Here is an 18,444-nt window from a genome sequence, read left to right on the forward strand (position 1 = left end):
TTAAGGCGTTCTCTGCAATTGAGGCTGTGCCTGGACTGTCTCCGTGCCTCCCCAAGTTTCCCGGAGCCGCAGCGATCCCTGCCCAACTCTGAATTTTATGAGGTCATGCACTTCATATTTAGGTGGCCCGTCCACACAAAAGCACCTTTGAGATTGTGGGGTCCCCTGCTGGTCTTGCGTTGGCTGGTTCTCCCCTGGCACCAGTTAGGTGCCTAGGATCCATAGACAGATCTGGATTCTGGTCAAGCCTCCTTGACCTCCTCTGGGACCAGCACTACTGCAGACGTCCCCAACACTGCTGACGGTGCCATCCCATACTCATCCTCGACTCTGAAACAGAGACAAATGGCCATCTTCTGACATTGCCCCCTGCGCCGACTGGAGACATTCCATCCAGGCTGAAGACTATGCCCTATTCCGGTGGGCTAGGACTTGGGGGTGACTGGTGTGGATACTGGACCCTGAAGAATACCAGCCCTTAGATGTCACAGAGGACACCTGTTGTAAGGAGTTGGTGGATTGTAGTGTACTGGACACCTCAACTGATACTGTCTTGGCTATGGAGGAGGGAGCCTCATTTCCTATGGTGGTGAGGAGGGTAGCCGTGGTCCTGGATCTTCAGCTGCCCTCCGTGGCTGTGAAGACAAATGTTTTGAGGGAGTAACCCCTTCTGAACCACTTTTCCCATTTAATAAAGCCCTCACGGATGTCCTACACGGGTTTGCTCCAAGCCCTGCACAGGGTCTCCTGTGAATAGGAAAAATGCCCACTTCCATCGCCCTGCGACAGGGGACCCCCAGCCTCCTCACCCAACAACCCACCACAGACAGCATTGTGGTCTAAGCCTCCACTTCCAGAGTGAATCCTGGCACATTACATACCACTCCACCGGACCGGGAATGAAAGAGGCTGGATACCTTGGTAAAGAAGTTGTTTTCTTCTGCCAGCCTGGCGCTGCAGTCAGTGAACACCACATGCCTTTTGGGCTAATACTTCCATTCGCTCTGGGACTTAGTTGTGCAGGTGCTGCCTATGGACTCAGAGGAAGCAGGAGCCATACTCTCCCATGCTGTTGCTAATGGGAGGGATGCAGCTACGTTTGCCATATGCAGTGGGCTGGTTATGACCTACTCTCTTGGCAGAGCCATTTCATCGTTGGTGGGCCTTAGGCACCACGCCTGGTCGAGAACCACTGGCTTTTCAGAGGATATCCAGGCCTCAGTCATGGACATACCTTTTGATAGCTCCCATCTCTTCGGAGACAAGTCGGACTCAACTGTAGAGCACTTCAAGGACAGCAGAATTACAGCCAAGACCTTGGGCCATTCCATGGCCCCTCCCCAATCCCAGCCAACCCTTCACTTCTTTTGTGGCCAGCAACCACGGCACACAGCACGGCTTCATAGCTCCTGCGTGGCGAGAGGTCGGGTCAATCCACCACCTTCCCCGGCAGCCACCTCCTCCAAGCCTCTTTACTTTGCCCTCCGTCCATCATGGGCAGCCAGTGAGAGGCAGGATATGTCATCACCAGCACCACTGAAGGACCATAACATCTGACTACTGGGTTCTCCAGATTATCCAACGGGGCTAAACCCTCTCCTTCGAGACTACCCCACCATCCATGCCATTCACTTGTAACAGACGATATCTCTTTCCTCTGGCAGAAAGTGGCAAGCTTACTTGGCAAAGGGAGCAATAGGGAGGGTGCTGGCATCAGAAGTAAGTTGTGGTTGCTATTCCTGCTACTTTATGGTGCACAGGAAGGACGGAAGCCTTCATCCTATCCTAGACCTGTGACCTCTCACTTTCTTCCTGAAAAAGGAGAAATAAAAAATGCTCACGCTCACTCAAGTCCTGTCTGCCCTGGACCTGGGGACTGGATAGTAGTGTTGGACTTGCAGGATGCATACTTCCACATCCCTGTCCTGCCTGCACACAGATTTTATCTGTGGTGCACGGTAGGCCATGCACAGTTTTAGTTCATCATTCTCCCCTTTGGCCTTAACAGTGCACCTTGGGTGATCACAAAAGGTGATGGCAGTGGTTGCAGCTCATCTGTGGGGATCAGGGATGGCAGTTTCCCCCCCTATCTCGATGACTGGTTTTTGAAGTCGGGCTTACCCCAGGCAGTGTTCCCCCACTCCACACTACGGCGGACCTCCGACTCTTGCTGACGTTCACTATCAGCGTGCCTGAGTCACACCTGACACCTTCTCAGATGCTCCCTTTCATCACAGCTGTTCTGGGCAAAGGGCAGTTTCATGCTTATCCTCCTTACTATTTAGGCTATGATACCAATGTTTCAGCCTCTAGCCTGGCTTTCGTTGAGACTGACTCTGAGGCTGCTGGGCCTCATTGCCTCCTGCATCCTGTGTGTGACACATACCCACTGGCACTTACAAGCACTGCCTTGGGACCAGAATGTCTAGTGTGCACAGCACCAGGGGAATCTCTCAGATGTGGTTCAAAACCCAGAGGGCGCTTCAAAATATCTGCAGTTGTGGTTAAAGAACCACAATTGGGTCAGGGAGTGACCTCTTTCTCATCCCCAACCAGATCTGACAGTAGTGACAAATGTGTCACTCCTGGGCTGAAGCAGTCATCTGGGAGAGGTGGAGATCACAGACCTCTGGTCTTTGTCAGAATCCGGACTCCACATCAACCTGTTGGAGCTCTGAGCGCTCTGACTGGCAATGAAAGCCTTTCCACCTTTGTAAGGAAATGCCTCCTTGGCATGGTTACCCCCTGACATTTTGCTTTTTGTTGATGCCAGTTATGATTGAAAGTGTGCTGAGATCCTGCTGAGCAGGCCCCAGCACCAGTGTTCTTTCCCTAAACTGTACCTTTGTTCCCACAATTGGCACAGCCCTGGCACCCAGATAAGTCCCTTGTAAATGGCACCTCTGGTACCAAGGACCCTGATGCCAGGGAAGGTCTCTAAGGGCTGCAGCATGTCTTATGCCACCCTGTAGGCTCCTCACTCAGAGCATGCACACTGCCTCACAGCTTGTGTGTGCTGGTGGGCAGAAAAAGACTAAGGTTGACATGGCACTCCCCTCAGAGTGCCAATGCTGATCTCACACTGCCTGTGGCATAGGTAAGTCACCCCTCTAGCAGGCCTAAGGCAGGGTGCACTATACCACAGGTGAGGGCATATGTGCCAGAGCACTATGCCCCTACAGTATCTAAGCAAAACCTTAGACATTGTAAGTGCAGGGTAGCCATAAAGAGTATATGGTCTTGGCGTTTGTCAAACACGAACTCCACAGTTCCATAATGGCTACACTGAATTCTGGGAAGTTTGGTATCAAACTTCTCAGCACAATAAATGCGCACTGATGCAAGTGTGGAATTTATTGTAAAATGCACCCAGAGAGCATCTTAGAGATGCCCCCTGAATACCAGTCCAACTCCTAGTGCTAGGCTGACCAGTTTCTGCCAGCCTGCCACAACCAGACGAGTTTCTGGCCACATGGGGAGAGTGCCTTTGTCACTCTGTGACCAGGAACAAAGCCTGTACTGGGTGGAGGTGCTTCTCACCTCTCCCTGCAGGACCTTTAACACCTGGCGGTGAGCCTCAAAGGCTCATGCCTTTTGTGACAGCACCCCAGGGCATCCCAGCTAGTGGAGATGCCGCCCCCTGGCCATTGCCCCCACTTTTGGCGGCAAGGCTGGAGGAGATAATGAGAGTCACCCACCAGTCAGGACATCCCCTAAGGTGTCCTGAGCTGAGGTGACCCCTGCCTTTAGAAATCCTCCATCTTGAGATTGAAGGATTCCCCAATAGGATTAGGGATGTGCCCTCCTCCCCTCAGGGAGGAGGCACAAAAAGGGTGTAGCCACCCTCCAGGACAGTAGCCATTGGCTACTGCCCTCCTGACCTAAACACACCCCTAAATCTAGTATTTAGGGGCACCCCAGAACCCAGGAAATCAGATTCCTGCAACTTACACAAAGAAGAAGGACTGCTGACCTGAAAGCCCTGCAGAGACGACGGAGATGACAACTGACTTTGCCCCAGCCCTACCGGCCTGTCTCCAGACTCAAAGAACCTCCACAGCGACGCATCCAACAGGGACCAGCGACCTCTGAAGCCTCCGAGGACTGCCCTGAACACGAAGGACCAAGAAGCTCCTGTGAACAGCGGCACTGTTCAAAAACAGCAACAGCTTTGCAACTTTCTTGCAACTTTTAAAGAACTCACTTTTCCCGCCGTAAGCGTGAGGCTTCACACTCTGCACCCAACACCCCCAGCTCGAGCTCCAGAGAACCAACCCTGCAGGGAGGACTCCCAGGCAACTGCGACCTAGTGAGTAACCTGAGAGGACCCCCGGACCCCTACAGCGACGCATGCAGAGAGGATCCAGAGGCTCCCCCTGACTGCGACTGCCTGGAACAAAGAACCCGACGCCTTGACCAAGCACTGCACTCGCAGCCCCAGGACCAGAAAGAACTGAACTCCGTTGCAGGAGTGACCATCAGGTGGCCCGAGAAGCCCCCCTGTGCCCTGCCTGCCTGCACCGCTAGAGTGACCCCCGGGTCCTTCCACTGATTCCTACTGAAAACCCGACGCCTGCTTTGCACACTGCACCCGGCTGCCCCTGTGCCGCTGAGGGTGTGTTTTGTGTGCCTACTTGTGTCCCTCCCCAGTGCTCTACAAAACCCCCCTGGTCTGCCCTCCAAAGACGCAGCCTGTTGGCAGACTGGAAGCGGAGCACCCCTGTTCTCCATAGGCGCCTATGTGTTTTGGGCCCTCCTTTGACCTCTGCACCTGACCGGCCTTGTGTTGCTGGTGCGTTGACTTTGGGGTTGCCTTGAGCCTCCAACGGTGGGCTGCCTATGCCCAGGAACTTGAACTTGTAAGTGCCTTACTTACCTGAAAAAATAACAAATACTTACCTCCCCCAGGAACTGTTGATTATTGCACAGTGTTCACTTTTAAAATAGCTTATTGCCATTTTTACTAAAACTGTGTATGTTACTGCTCTAATTCAAAGTCCCTTACTTACCTATGTGGGGTACCTTGCATTTTATGTATTTACTTCAAATCTTGAATCTTGTGGTTCTAAAATAAATTAAGAAAATATATGTTTCTATATAAAAATTATTGGCCTGGAGTTAAGTCTTTGAGTGTGTGTTCATCATTTATTGCCTGTGTGTGTACAACAAATGCTTAACACTACCCTCTGATAAGCCTACTGCTCGACCACACTGCCACAGAATAGAGCATTAGAATTATCTTATTTTGGCACTATTTTACCTCTAAGGAAAACCCTTGGACTCTGTGCACACTATCTCTTACTTTGAGATAGTATATACAGTGCCGACTTCTACAACTTTCCATCAAGGGAAGGCTAGTGCAGGTGTTACGCACATCACCACTGCCATGTCGTACTGCAACAAACAGGGCAGGATAGGGTTGTGGAGCCTTTTTCAAGATGCCCTACATCTCTGGACATGGCTGAAACATTAGGTCATCTCCTTGGTAATTCAACAAATGGCAGGATCTCTGAACGCAAAAGCCAACAAACTCAGCCAAAGATTGCTTGCGGATCACAAATGGCGTCTCCATCCTGAGGTGGTGCAAGGTCTCTTTCAGCAATGGGAAGAGCCTTAGTTAGATCTGTTCACTACTGCTGAGAATGTGAAATGTCAACAGTTCCGCATGGTGGAGTTTCCAAGGTGGCTCTCACTCAGGGACCCTTTTCTTCTCAGGTGGAGCTCCGGTCTCCTGTATGCCTTTCTGCCCATACCACTCCGGCCCAGAGTTCTCAAGATTAAGAATGACCAGACCCAAGTCATCCTTGTGGCTCCAGACTGGGTCGGAGAGACTGATATTTCTAGCTGTTGAGCATCGCCATTGGCCCTCCAATCAGGCTGCCCCTTTGGGAGGATCTTCTGTTGCAGCAGTAGTGTGGATTCCCCACCACAGCCTGTCACTCCATGACACAAGTGGAGATTGAATAGCGACAGTTGACAGTTTTCGACCTTCCGTCTAAATTCTGTAATGTTATCTTCAAAGCTTGGCATTCCTCCACCAAGACACTATGGGGGTCATTCTGACCCTGGCGGTCACCGACCGGCAGGGCCAACGACCGCGGAAGCACCGCCAACAGGCTGGCGGTGCTTCCTGGGCCATTCTGACCACGGCGGTAAAGCCGCGGTCAGAAAAGGGGAACCAGCGGTTTCCCGCCGGTTTTCCCCTGGCCCAGGGAATCCTCCATGGCGGCGCTGCTTGCAGCGCCACCATGGGGATTCCGACCCCCTTCCCGCCATCCCGTTCCTGGCGGTTTTTACCTTACAGGAGAGATTTAGCCTAACTTACAATTATTTCAGATGATAGGAACCTCCAAAGTGGAACGGCCATTCAATGAACCATCCCTTAGTGGATAACATTGTGCATTCTTCTTTGCTATTGATCAGCACAGATGCAGGATGGGTGTGCAGTCCATTCACCACAGGCCAACCAGCTGCCGCTATTGCGATGATGATTGTATTGTATTGTATTGTATTGTATTGATTTATGTATAAAGCGCATTCCGGCACGACGCATCGAAGCGCTAAACTGGGCAAGTCAACGGAAAATCAGAAGGCTCCCTACAGGAAGAATAACACGCCTATTGAGAGAAAAGCCACGTTTTACGTTTTTTTCTGAAAATAGTGTGGGTAGCTGTTTGACGAAGCGCAATGGGTAGAGCATTCCATAGCCTTGCAGCTTCCACAGTAAAAGCTCGATCCCCCCATCTAGCCCTATTACAGCGGGGCACCGCAATCAAGTGTTTGGAAGAGGATCTCAGGTTTCTGGTAGGTTGGTACTGTCGAAGGGTGGACTTCAAATATTTGCAACCCTCTGACTGTATAGCTTTATGAGTTAGGCAGAGGGATTTGAATGTAATTCTCTTATTAATAGGTAACCAATGTAGCAATTTCAAGCTGCTACTGACAGAAGAGGACTGGGGAAGATTCAGTATAAGGCACGCCGCAGTGTTCTGAATAGTCTGCAGTTTGTTAAGGGAAGTTTTGTTAGCATTGCAGTAATCTAATCTTGACCGTGACTAGTGCCAACACAACAGGGATTCTCAGGTCATCCTCCAAAAGATGCAAGATTTTTCTGATAGTTTTCAGGGTCCAGAAAAAGACTTTAATAGTTTGATTAATCTGTAAGTCAAAAGAAAGAGAAGTATCAAATATAATGCCAAGGTTTTTAGCCGAGAGGCAAGGTGTTGGGCATCCCCCACAGTCTTCTGGCCACCAACTACTGTCCCAGGGAATATTATTACGACCGAAGCACATAATTACGGTCTTATCCCCATTGAGTTTGAGCCAATTGTTAGCCATCCAGTTATTGATCGCTGCCATACAAAGTCAAAATTTCTCTCTTGATTCCTCCCAGTTGTGAGCTACAGGAATAATCAACTGAGTATCATCAGTGTAGGATGCAATCTGGAAACTGAAAGAGCGTACCAGGCCTGCTAAGGGCGCCATGTACAAACTGAAAAGAGTTGGACTAAGAGATGAGCCCTGCGGCACTCCACAAGGAAGTTGAAAGGGGGAAGCACGCTGCTCCCCACAGGACACCGTGATGGTTCTGTCAGTTAGGAAGGATCTGAGTAAATTCCAAGGCTTGCCCCTCACGCCAGCCTAATGTAGGCGCCGGAGCAGAATGAGGGGAGAGATGGTATCAAAGGCGGCCGACAAATCAAGTAGGACTAGAATGGTACCTTCTCCCATGTCCACTCTTCTGCGGATCATGTCAGATGTGAAAATTAGAGCCTATTCTGTGGTGTGCGCACAACAAAACCATATTGGGACAGATCCAACCTTCCGTTTGCTTGAAGAAAATCAGCAAGTTCCGTGCTGAGGTGTTTTTCTAGCATTTTGGCTAGGATGGGTAAGAGTGAAATCTGGCGTAGATTAGAAAAGTCTGCAGCATCTTTACCAGGTTTGTTAGTAAAAGGGATGACCATAGATTCTTTCCAGTTTGCAGGGAATCGACCTTCCAGCAGAACCTCCGCAAACACAGGTTCCAACGCAGAGGCAATAAGGGTAGGAGCTAATTTTAAAATGTGCGGTGGGCAAGGATTTAACTGACAGCAGAAGTTCTGCAATTTTATTGACAGAGAGAGAGAAATTGAAAGCTATGTAATTGGTTTCCCTGGTTAGAGTGAGATATAGCCTCCTCCCTGTCCTCCTCTAAGTCTAGAGGGGGAGACCTAAAATCTGTCTGCAGATTGATCATTTTGTTTTTAAAAAAGTCAGCTACCTTTTGACAATGCAGAGGGGAGTTCTCTGGAATAGGAGTGGCCGTCAAGGCACATACTGTTTTAAACAGCTCTTTCGGGACATTGATCGCCTCTCTAATGGCTTTAGAATAATGGGCCATATGTACCAAAGCATTTTCCCATTGACACAGAATGGGTAAAACCCTTTGATACATCTGGCCCAATATTTCATTTTAGCTAACCTAATGGCCGACTTATACTTTTCAAGAGTGCATCTAAGTTTGTCTCTTTCAAATTGAGTTTTGTTTATGAGCCATTTATGCTCCTGCCTGCGATAAACTCTTTGCAGATTTTTCAGATCTTCCGAGTACCATGGCACAGAAGGGGATCGCTGTGCTTTAGGGGTTGCCAAAGTCTGAGGAGCTAACGAGTCAGTAGCAATTCTCAATCAAAGGTCAAAGATCTCTAAATTGGTGTGGTTAGTCGCTTTCGCCTGTGCCCAGCCATATTCAAGCACCTGGGGTAAATTAGTCACGTTAATTTTGTGCCATGGTCTTTTTAATGCAGCTTTAATCGGCAATTTGGGGGCAAGGTCAGGACTAATTAACTTAATAGATAGCGTCAAGCATATGGCCCGCCTTATGGGATTGAGAAGTGACTCAAAGATGCCACTCCAAACTCTGCATGTAGCTAGTGAAATCTATTATGGCTGGATCAGTTGAGTCTTCTAGATGTAAGTTAAAATCGCCTAGAACAATAGCATTCTTTGCTAGAATCAACGGTTCAAGGATTGAAGGCCAGGCAGTGAGGAAGGCCTTCTTGGGGCCAGGGGGTCTTTAAAGTAGGAGGCCCTCCATTAAAATAGTATTTTGGGATTTAATTTTAAGATAAGAGCCTTCACATACCGATTGCCTGCAATCGAGCACCTCCAGCACGCAGCTCAAATGATTTTTAAAAATGATAGCAAGCCCCCCACCTCTCTTCTCTCCTCTATCCTGTCTAGAGAAGGAATACCCGGCGGAGCAGCAATTAGAAAATCTGGGTTAGAGTCATCTCTAGCCCAGGTTTCAGTGATGAAAAGGCAGTCGATTTTGGATGTATTAATCAGCTCCCGAATTTTGAGAGCATGATTGACCAAAAAGTGAGCACTAATTAAACCCCAAGTAGTTGCTCTATCTTTACAGGCTTGCGGAGTCTTAGCATCCACCTTACTCAAGCCTTTATGTATAGAAGCGCATACTTCAGGGGTGTTATTAAAATTCCCACTACTAGTGTTACAGAAAGTGCGTTTATCTACAGAGAAATCTAGGTTCCCACAATTCTGGTTTTGGGAATTGTTATGTAAAGACCGTAGTTCGTAATTCAAATAAGAAATACAGCTCGGGGTACATACAGCTTGTACAGGGTGGCTGGCCCTCGGTCCCTCCCGCACGCGGACGGGCGCAGATGGGCTTGCCTTAGGCGCGCCAGCAGTGCGCCCGCTTCGCAGCCGCATTTAAACCCACTGGATTTCACCAAAGAAGTTGAGTCTTGCCGGCAACTAGACCGCTGAATCAGTTTACCCCCAAAATGGCACCCAAAGCTGAATTGCCAAAAACGAGGTGGGCTCTAACAGGCCTTAACCGCGAGAAAAAGACGGCAAAAGCTAAGGAGAGGCAGAGCGGCAAAAAACACTGAGTAAATAAAAACGCACAGAGCTAATATTAACACAGCAATTGAAAAAACGCTGATTAAACCAGTCGTCTCACACACATAAAAAGAATAACAAGGTAAAATCTAGAGAACAATATAAGTAAAACAAGGGAGACCAAAGATTCCCATTACTTGCCAGATGAGCACGGCAGCTACTGCGTCCGCATTTAAACCCACCGGATTTCACCAAAGAAGTTGAGTCAGCCGGCAACTAGACCGCTGACTCAGTTTACCCCCAAAATGGCCCCCAAAGCTGAATTGCCGAAAACGAGGCGGGCTCTAACAGGCCTTAACCTCGAGAAAAAGAAGGCAAGAACTAAGGAGAGGCAGAGCGGCAAAAAACGCTGAGTAAATAAAAATGCCCAGAGCTAATAATAACAAAGCAATTGAAAAAACTGAAGACGTACAACACGGATGTGTCAATCAATTTTCATACTTTGCTAAGCAAATTAGACACTTGAATTGAGGGCCACTTTGAAAGCTCAGTCCTACAGAGCCTTTTGGTTAAAGGGAGTTTACTGAGCTTTCCTCATAATTTGGCAATGTTTTCAAAACACAATGCATTAGCAGGAAAAATATATCCATTCAAAGAAGCCGTCTACCTTTTACTAATGATAAATCCAGAGGGTGCTGATTTTTTTTTATCTTTGGCCCTGTGCTCTCTTAGAATATGTTCAGAAATACCGCTGGCTTGGGAAACGTGTGAGGAACACAGTGCTAGGAGAGCAAATGTACCTGTTTGTACAGAAGTGCACCTCCTCAGTGGTGCAGAAAAGCTTAGCTGGATATCTCTGGCACCACCTGGCAATTGCGGGAGGGGATATTGTTTTCAAGAGTACTAGTCTGGCATTTTAAAATATTTCAAAATATAACAAACACTCAGAAATATTCAGCAAGAAACTGTGTTGCTACGAGATCTGTTACTTTTTTATTATAAACAGTCAATACGTTGGAATAGATGTTTACCTGTATAGGAGAAACATTTTCTAAAGCGTCAGTAATCTTCACATGGGTAGGTTTGAGGGAAAACATCCTTTTATAAATTCTCTTCATCCCCTTGTCACATCAACGTTATTAGCTGACTAGTTAGCATTTATTAAAATTGTTCATGTAAACACCAAATTAACGATTCCTCTAGTCATCATAGTTAATTCCCGACATATCCATTACAAAATCTCAGTCTTCACAGTGCAGAAAATGTTATAGTGTAAATGTTGGTAGGTGTAATAAAATACAAAAAAACTATTATCTAATTTCAAGCTTCGTGGGCACTACTTAGATAATCGAAAGTGAATTACCACTAATTTCCATCATCATATGTCATTTGGTACAGTTTACCTAATTCAGAACATATGCATGCATGTTCATTCTAATTAGTACATTGAAAAGTTTGGCGCTGCATTAAAGATAATGAAGGCATTGTGGGCAAGATTGGGCCTTCTCCAGCATTTCAATGTTTTTCTTCCTGTTTCTTCTGTTTCTTAAATTAGAGCACTTTGTCCTCATCGAGTAAACTATTCTAATAGCAATATAGTTGTTTTGCCTTGAGGTAGACCTGTTCTGAAAAGTCCTCACACTTGGTATAGGTCTTGGCTACTGCTTGCTACTATAACTTGGAAAGAGGATCAACCATTACAACCACAGTCATCAGACAGTATTGCTATGTTAAAAAAATATATTTTGCTGACTACCTGTAATAGTTGTAGTTGGAAAAATACCCTTGTAGATTTTTAATATAATGATCTGATGGCAGGAGATGCACTTTAGCGAGATACACCTCCAAACTGTGCACTACCTTTCCTTCTAGGTTAATTGCTTGGCTTGGGTTTCTGCTTGCAATTTTTGATTGATTGTGCTTCTAACCAATCTTCGTAATGGACCTAACTGCAGTGGAACTGACTGGACTGACAACCATCCAACCAGTATAATTATCAAGCAGCTGAACTTGTTTTAACCGCTGGACTAATCGGACTGGTGTGGAGGACTGACCCATTCTACCACACTTGCTGCATGCAGAGATAGTGATAGTCTTCTTATCTGACAACATTTGTAGGTTTTCTGTTCCGCCATGAAAAGGGGCATTATGCTTGATATATTTATTGCCTATGAATATATAGAGAGTTTGCTTGTCTAATAGTACTTTGAGAGCAAAGTAGGTTGTCATGTTTTCAGTGTTTTGTTTTTTGTGGATTTCAGTGGTGTTTCCTCAGTGTTTTCCAGACCTTTTAGAATCAACGATTATCTTTGTTTATTTAGCCTATCCTCCAAATTAGATAAAAACTGTGTTTGCCAGTGTTTATAAAAACATATTATTTTTGCAGTAACTATTACAAAGCACATATGTAATTTAAATGAGAGGTAATGTGGGCTATGCGGCCTGTCGGCAGTGTGTCTAGTGGGCTAGTGGTGGACTGTTTACGGATATAATGTCTGTGTATTGCACTCTCACTCACAATCATATCTTGTTGCCCTTTGACACATCTCATTACCTCTCATACTCACTCAGTCAGGACTCTGCCTGGTTTACAGGACTATTAATGTATTAGGAACGCAAGAGTGCTATATTCAAATGCTTTAATATACAGTTTATTGGAAACTGTTGAAGGTCATTTCAGTACTCCTTACTGAATATTATGACATAATAAGGGATGGTCAACAATACGAAAAGCATCATACATTATGAAACCTTTAAAATGTTGAATTGCGCAGGATTATTTTGCAGCCTTTCATTCTAAGGCACCTTAAACTTGATGCTTTAAGCATGCTTGCCACATTGTTTTCTGCATTCTTTGCCTGAATAATTTAAGGTAGTGTTGCTGTTGTGTGGACATTCATAGCTGCCAAAGGTCCCCATTGCAAGTGTCTCACTTAATTTCAGTCTTGACATTTTAACTGACATAACATTATATTCCGGGGGTTAAAATGTTGCTGTCAACTTTGTAACTATGAGCTGACAAATCCCAGCAGTAAAGTGCAATTGGGTAAAAAGCCAGGATTAGTTCAATGTATCACACATAACAAAGGGCCTCCTTACAGCCGTGAAAATGTTGTTGTAGAAAGTCTTGTGTTATGTTTCCACCACTATCCCATGTGCATTGTGACAGCACTCTTTGCACAGGTATATTGCATTTAATTTTTTTAACCTGGTGTGTTTGACTGGTGACCAGGCATCAATTCTGACTTGTAAGTGTTAGAAAAGGGGGCTGATGTATCAAAGAGGTTTACCCATTCTGTGTCTGTGGGTAAATGTGATGGTACATATTGACCAAGATTCTTATGAAACAGCCAGTTCATCAATCCGTGAAAAAACTCAACAATGACAAAATATCAAATATGATTTTAACATTACCAGAATCTCTAGATTGTATAAAATAATCAGATTAGACCTAAAACATGCTTCTAAACCCTGCATCTTTAATCTATTGACACAAACCTGGAGGAAACAAAAATCAGAAACAATACTTTAGTAAATCACAAAACTCAAGCACATTAAATCTTAGGCCAGACTTTCTTGCTGCTGTCTTGTATAACATAATTATGGTGTGTTTACCCCGTCATAAAGAAATAAAAATGACTCACACTGTCTCACTTTATTTTCTTTGTATGGTATCTTAGTTTGTTGCTATGCTGGTGTTTATATGTTTACACCTATGAGGGCTGTTCCCCTTTTGGTGGGTTTTACCAGGTATCATAGGTTTAGACCTAAAACAGGATAGACTAGATCTAGTGTAGTGGTTTTGTTGCAGGCTAGCATCACCAGAAATGTTCTCTTTTGGCCCACAAGTTGTTTCTTACCTGATGCGCTAAAGTAAATAATGTTAAAATTAACTCTTGAATACACTTTTATTGATCAGTAACATGTTTTTTAGTAATTGATATGTGCATTGATCGTTTTTGCTCTAGATATGAAGCCCTGTTTCCTCTCATCCTTTCCTGCCTCATGTTTGTCTGGATAAACATTGAACGAGAAGCAGCGCACACCGATAATTTGTCAGTCATACAGAAGGTATTAGCTATTTCATTTATATTTTTCTAAGTAAATACACCAGTTTTGGAATTAAGGAATGGCACAAAAATCAGAATATTTTCAAAGTACCATGTGAGATCCATGCTTGTTTGTAAACCTTAGCCTTCTGGACCTGTTTCTTCCATTGCCTCTCTGCATTTATGCCTTGCCACACACTGTTGCTTCCACTTTTGTTGTTACAGCGCAACACAAAATCAATTTTCTTAAATACTTAATCCATTTTCACAAATTGTTGTAGGATGAAATACATAATAGTAAAAATATTTTTTGTTAATTTAGGGTAGAACTGTTTACAACTTTGTTCTACTGTATACTGTTATAGGTAATTTTGTTGCATGTCTATTACAAGTGTAAGCCCTTTTACGGCTCAACACGGCAGCACAGTAACATTTACAAAATTGAAAGTAAATTCTTACAATCCTATAATTTTTACACTTACAAATATCTATGTTGTTTAGTTTTGTCCTTTACTCTCTCCTTCCATTCCTTTTGCCTTGGTACAATCCTTCTATCTCCTCCCCTGCTTCCCCTCGGTAAGTGCCGTACTGACAGTTTAGTATGTTGGGTGTTGATGATTTTCCCTCAATGTGAGAAGAGTCTGGGAGATGGAATAAACAGTTTACAGATGGCAGATGATATTGCTGTCTTCAGCTTCTCCTGGCAGGATCACCTGATCCAACAGGGGAAGGTTTTGCAAGCCTTGCAATCAGCAGGCCTCGCTACTAAGGCTTCAAAGTGCCAGATAGGACAGGGCACTGTTGTATACTCGGGCCACCTTGTAGGTGGAGGCCAACTGCAACTCTAGCAGCCCAAGATCCAGACAAGTCTGGACTGTGAAGCTCCAAAAACCTAGATTTAAGGCAGGGCATTCCTTGGCTTGACTGGTTGTTACAGAAGGTTTGTGAAGGGATATGGATCCATTGTGGCCCATGATAGAGCGGTCCGTACTAATAATTTACCTGTATTTGGACCCTCTTTAGGCCGATGAATCTTTTGACTAAGTGGGACTCTCCGTACTCTAGATCGATCGATTGCATCAAATCAATAATCAATAACGAACATAAGCAATACCTTGATCAACATAACACTTGACAATTAATCCAGAATACATTTCGGCGAACCCTGACCTTTCAGTCAGGAATAACCACACCAGTTTATTCAAAGTTAGTGAATTTATTTCCCTATATTAACAAAGCTAGCACAATATAAATGTGTCTCAACACCAAATGATAAACATAAATGAACATTAATAGCTGTCCATAGCGGCGAAACAAGTGCAATCTATGCAGCATTTGAATCACAAGGCATTCGATAATGGCAATGCAAATCACTAATACGATAATCTGTAATGGGCTAATTGCATACATTGGTCAGCATAGCAAGGTCTCAAATTGCATCGTGCAACAAAAGGAATCCTCATCTAACCTCAAATTAGCATCGGCATGTGGGACATCATGCAAAAACAATTTAGCAACATTAATTTAGAAAACTCTTAACTAGGGCTCTTATCAAAAAAAAAATCAGCAGTTGGTTACCTAAAAGAAACACAATGCAATTTTACAATTTCCTTTCATATTTACCAATTACGATCAGCATACAAGGAAGTCTTTGTCTCACAGGTACCGTTCTTCGGTCAGCATGGGTACAATTTCGATCAACATGGGACGGGGCAAAGGGGCAGGGGTGGACGGGGCAATTGCCTCACGGCGGCAAGGTAAAACTACTACTTCATGCAAAGGGACAAATCAAAGTTAAAGTCTCTAGGGCAAGAATCATTTAAGTCTCTTTCTCTCGATTAGAGAAAGCATCAAAGTCTCTTTCAAAATGGCGTCGCAGCGAAGTGGGCCATAATAGCTGCAAAATGGCGGGTATGGGCGATGTCCAAAAATGGCCGCTTTCCTCTCGTGCACCTGGTTTTTATAGCCAACAGTTCAAATCCAGTAGGGTCTTCCATTGGAGGGTTCATAGGTTAGCTTCAAATTATCCAATCAAAAACAACAGTTCTCAAGCTTTTACTTAAGCATACATTATCCTTGGAGATGGGTACGCAAGTTGCAACATTTTATACCAATTAACTCACTTTCAGAGCTTCCATTGTCCGCACCTGCAGATCGACCTTGGAGTAAAGCGAAAATATGCCAGGCTGGCACGAAACCTTAAGATAAGCATGTGAACGATCTTAGTGGAAAAGTACAGCTTCAAGCAAAAATACACGTTTAATAGCACATTGGAAAAATACGAGCATCTAAACCGTGAGACCAGGCCACTAGGCCGAAGCCTGCACTAAAGTAATGCTAAGCTAAAACATTTCAAACGAGCAAATCATAGCACACGTTTACGATTATGTCGGATTAGTGCAATTCTAATACACCACGTTATATAAAGCACGCTTATAAATGTTAGCAAACTACTCTGGGGGCACATTTTGTCCCCGTACAATCTTTTATTAGTTCGGTTAAAGTCACACATGATTATTTCACACTACGTTTAAGCACTAATAAATGTAAAACCTTCATTTTCTGCTTCATCAATCCCTCCTCTGATGACTACTTGTCATCACACCAAATCATGCCCACAAATTTTATTCCATTAAAATTCTGTCAGTTCTCTTTTCCTTTTAATTCCCCTAGTTTTCGCTTTGTATTCTTCTGCCATTCTCTTCATTATTTTCTCTTCCTTCCTTCTTTTAATTCTTTCCATAATCATTATTATTCCCCTTTTTATTCCCCAAATTCCAAATATGCAAATTATAACTATTAAAATTCCCTCTATTATTTTTAGCAATATTCCATTCCAAATTCCTCCAATCCAATGTCCCACTGAAGCAAGTCCTTTTCCAACCTTCTCCCACACTCCAGGTTCTTTCAATTCCTTCAAATCTGCACTCTCTTTTGTTAGATTAGCAAGCATAGTTTTAATTTTCACACTATTGTCAGGAATATATGTACAACAGTGTCGTGCACCAAGCATTTTGCAAACGCCGCCATCCTTTGCTAAAAGAATGTCTAAAGCAAGCCTATTTTGAAGAGTCATAGCTCTTTCCGCTGCAAGTTCAGCATCTATCAGGATTATAGCACCTGAAAACTTTGTCAACATGTTATCCACTATAGTAGACAACTTTCTTATTTTGATGGAATTCAACACAACTCCCAACGAAGGAATCATGGCTCCAAATATATCTCCTACCACAGCAGCTGCGGTCTCTCTTTTCTGGATACGATGGGATCCAGATGTCTTTTGGATCATCGATAGGTCATCCAGTTGATAAACCTTTGGGAACACTATACCCAAATAACATCTCCCCCACCATCCCTTTGGAAGACGATAATAGGCATTATACCCACAAATGTAATATACACCTGGAATGACAGGGTCAAGTCCGTTCATCATGAATGTCCATTTGGCCTTAAAAATAAACGTATGTTTACACTCACTCGCTCCTACAAAAATATTGTCATAATAAGATTCACCTCGATATATACAAAATTTCCCTACATGCCAAGCATCTAAAGCTATTCTCCCTTGTGTCTTTATTGCGGCAAAATCATAATTATCTACTGAAGTCCTCTTATGTAGCTCTTTTTCTAATTTCGCATTCATTTGTGCCCTTCTATCATCTGTGCGATCTAAAAAGCTTATTTCTACTGCAGAGAGCGAGCAGGTAAGGTTTTCCCTATGAGCGTGAGCCGTTTCAAAAGGTAGCATTGGCTCGAAAAATTCCCTCATTATTTTAGCATCCCAATCTTTAGCAATCTGGCTTAGCTGCGCTATTATAGGAACATAAGCAAAGGTAACATCATAATTCGAGTAAAAATACTGTATGTTAGTTTGACCATAAAATCTAGACATTACTATACTACATGTAATCCCGTATGTAAGAGGCATGTGGTGATAAGTCACCCCTTCCTTTACTGATGTCGGTATCTGTGTACACACATAACAATCTTTCGCGTCCATAGTCTCAACATATTCTGTTAATAAGCGATAGAAAACATTATACGAAAGCTCTTTCTTATCATGCAAGAGCCTCTCATCTAATTCTAATCTTTTTAATGCGGTTAGTTCAGTGACAGTAACAGGAGCAAAAGTAGAAGTGTCAATTTTCTCATTCTCACCCTTTCCATGCATTTCAAGCACAATTGCCATTATTATTAGTACACATGCAATTACCAAGCCTATACACACATATTTACAATATTTCTTTCTACTATTTTGCATCATGATCTGTATAGAATCAGAGAGCTGGAAGCACCTATAAAGAAACTATTTAGCAATTTAGTTACAAAGCTGAACGAGCGCAATGTTCACACAGTTTTCTTCAGGAGGCCAGTCACTTATTGGTTAGCAGCATTTGTCTCAATTCGGCAATAACTCAGTCTTTTATCAGTTTAGCAAATGTCTCATCCGGTTTAGCAATGTCTCAGCTGGTTGTTTGTTTCACGTTATATTGTAGCAAGCGATATCATTTATCACCCTTTCAATCAACACTGTCCATAAAATTTT

General features: G+C 44.1%; 1 protein-coding gene across 2 annotated transcripts in view; it reads left to right on the forward strand.

Annotated features, from left to right (window-relative positions):
- Positions 1-18,444, forward strand: part of PIGN (phosphatidylinositol glycan anchor biosynthesis class N) — a 988,499-nt gene that overhangs the window by 710,203 nt on the left and 259,852 nt on the right. For both annotated transcript variants that reach the window (XM_069219499.1, XM_069219500.1), the window contains one exon: positions 13,818-13,920. In XM_069219499.1, coding sequence (XP_069075600.1) covers positions 13,818-13,920 — 103 coding nt within the window. The remainder of the gene's footprint in view (positions 1-13,817; positions 13,921-18,444) is intronic.

This window comes from Pleurodeles waltl, chromosome 2_2 (assembly GCF_031143425.1).
Source record: "Pleurodeles waltl isolate 20211129_DDA chromosome 2_2, aPleWal1.hap1.20221129, whole genome shotgun sequence".
NCBI lineage: Eukaryota > Metazoa > Chordata > Amphibia > Caudata > Salamandridae > Pleurodeles > Pleurodeles waltl.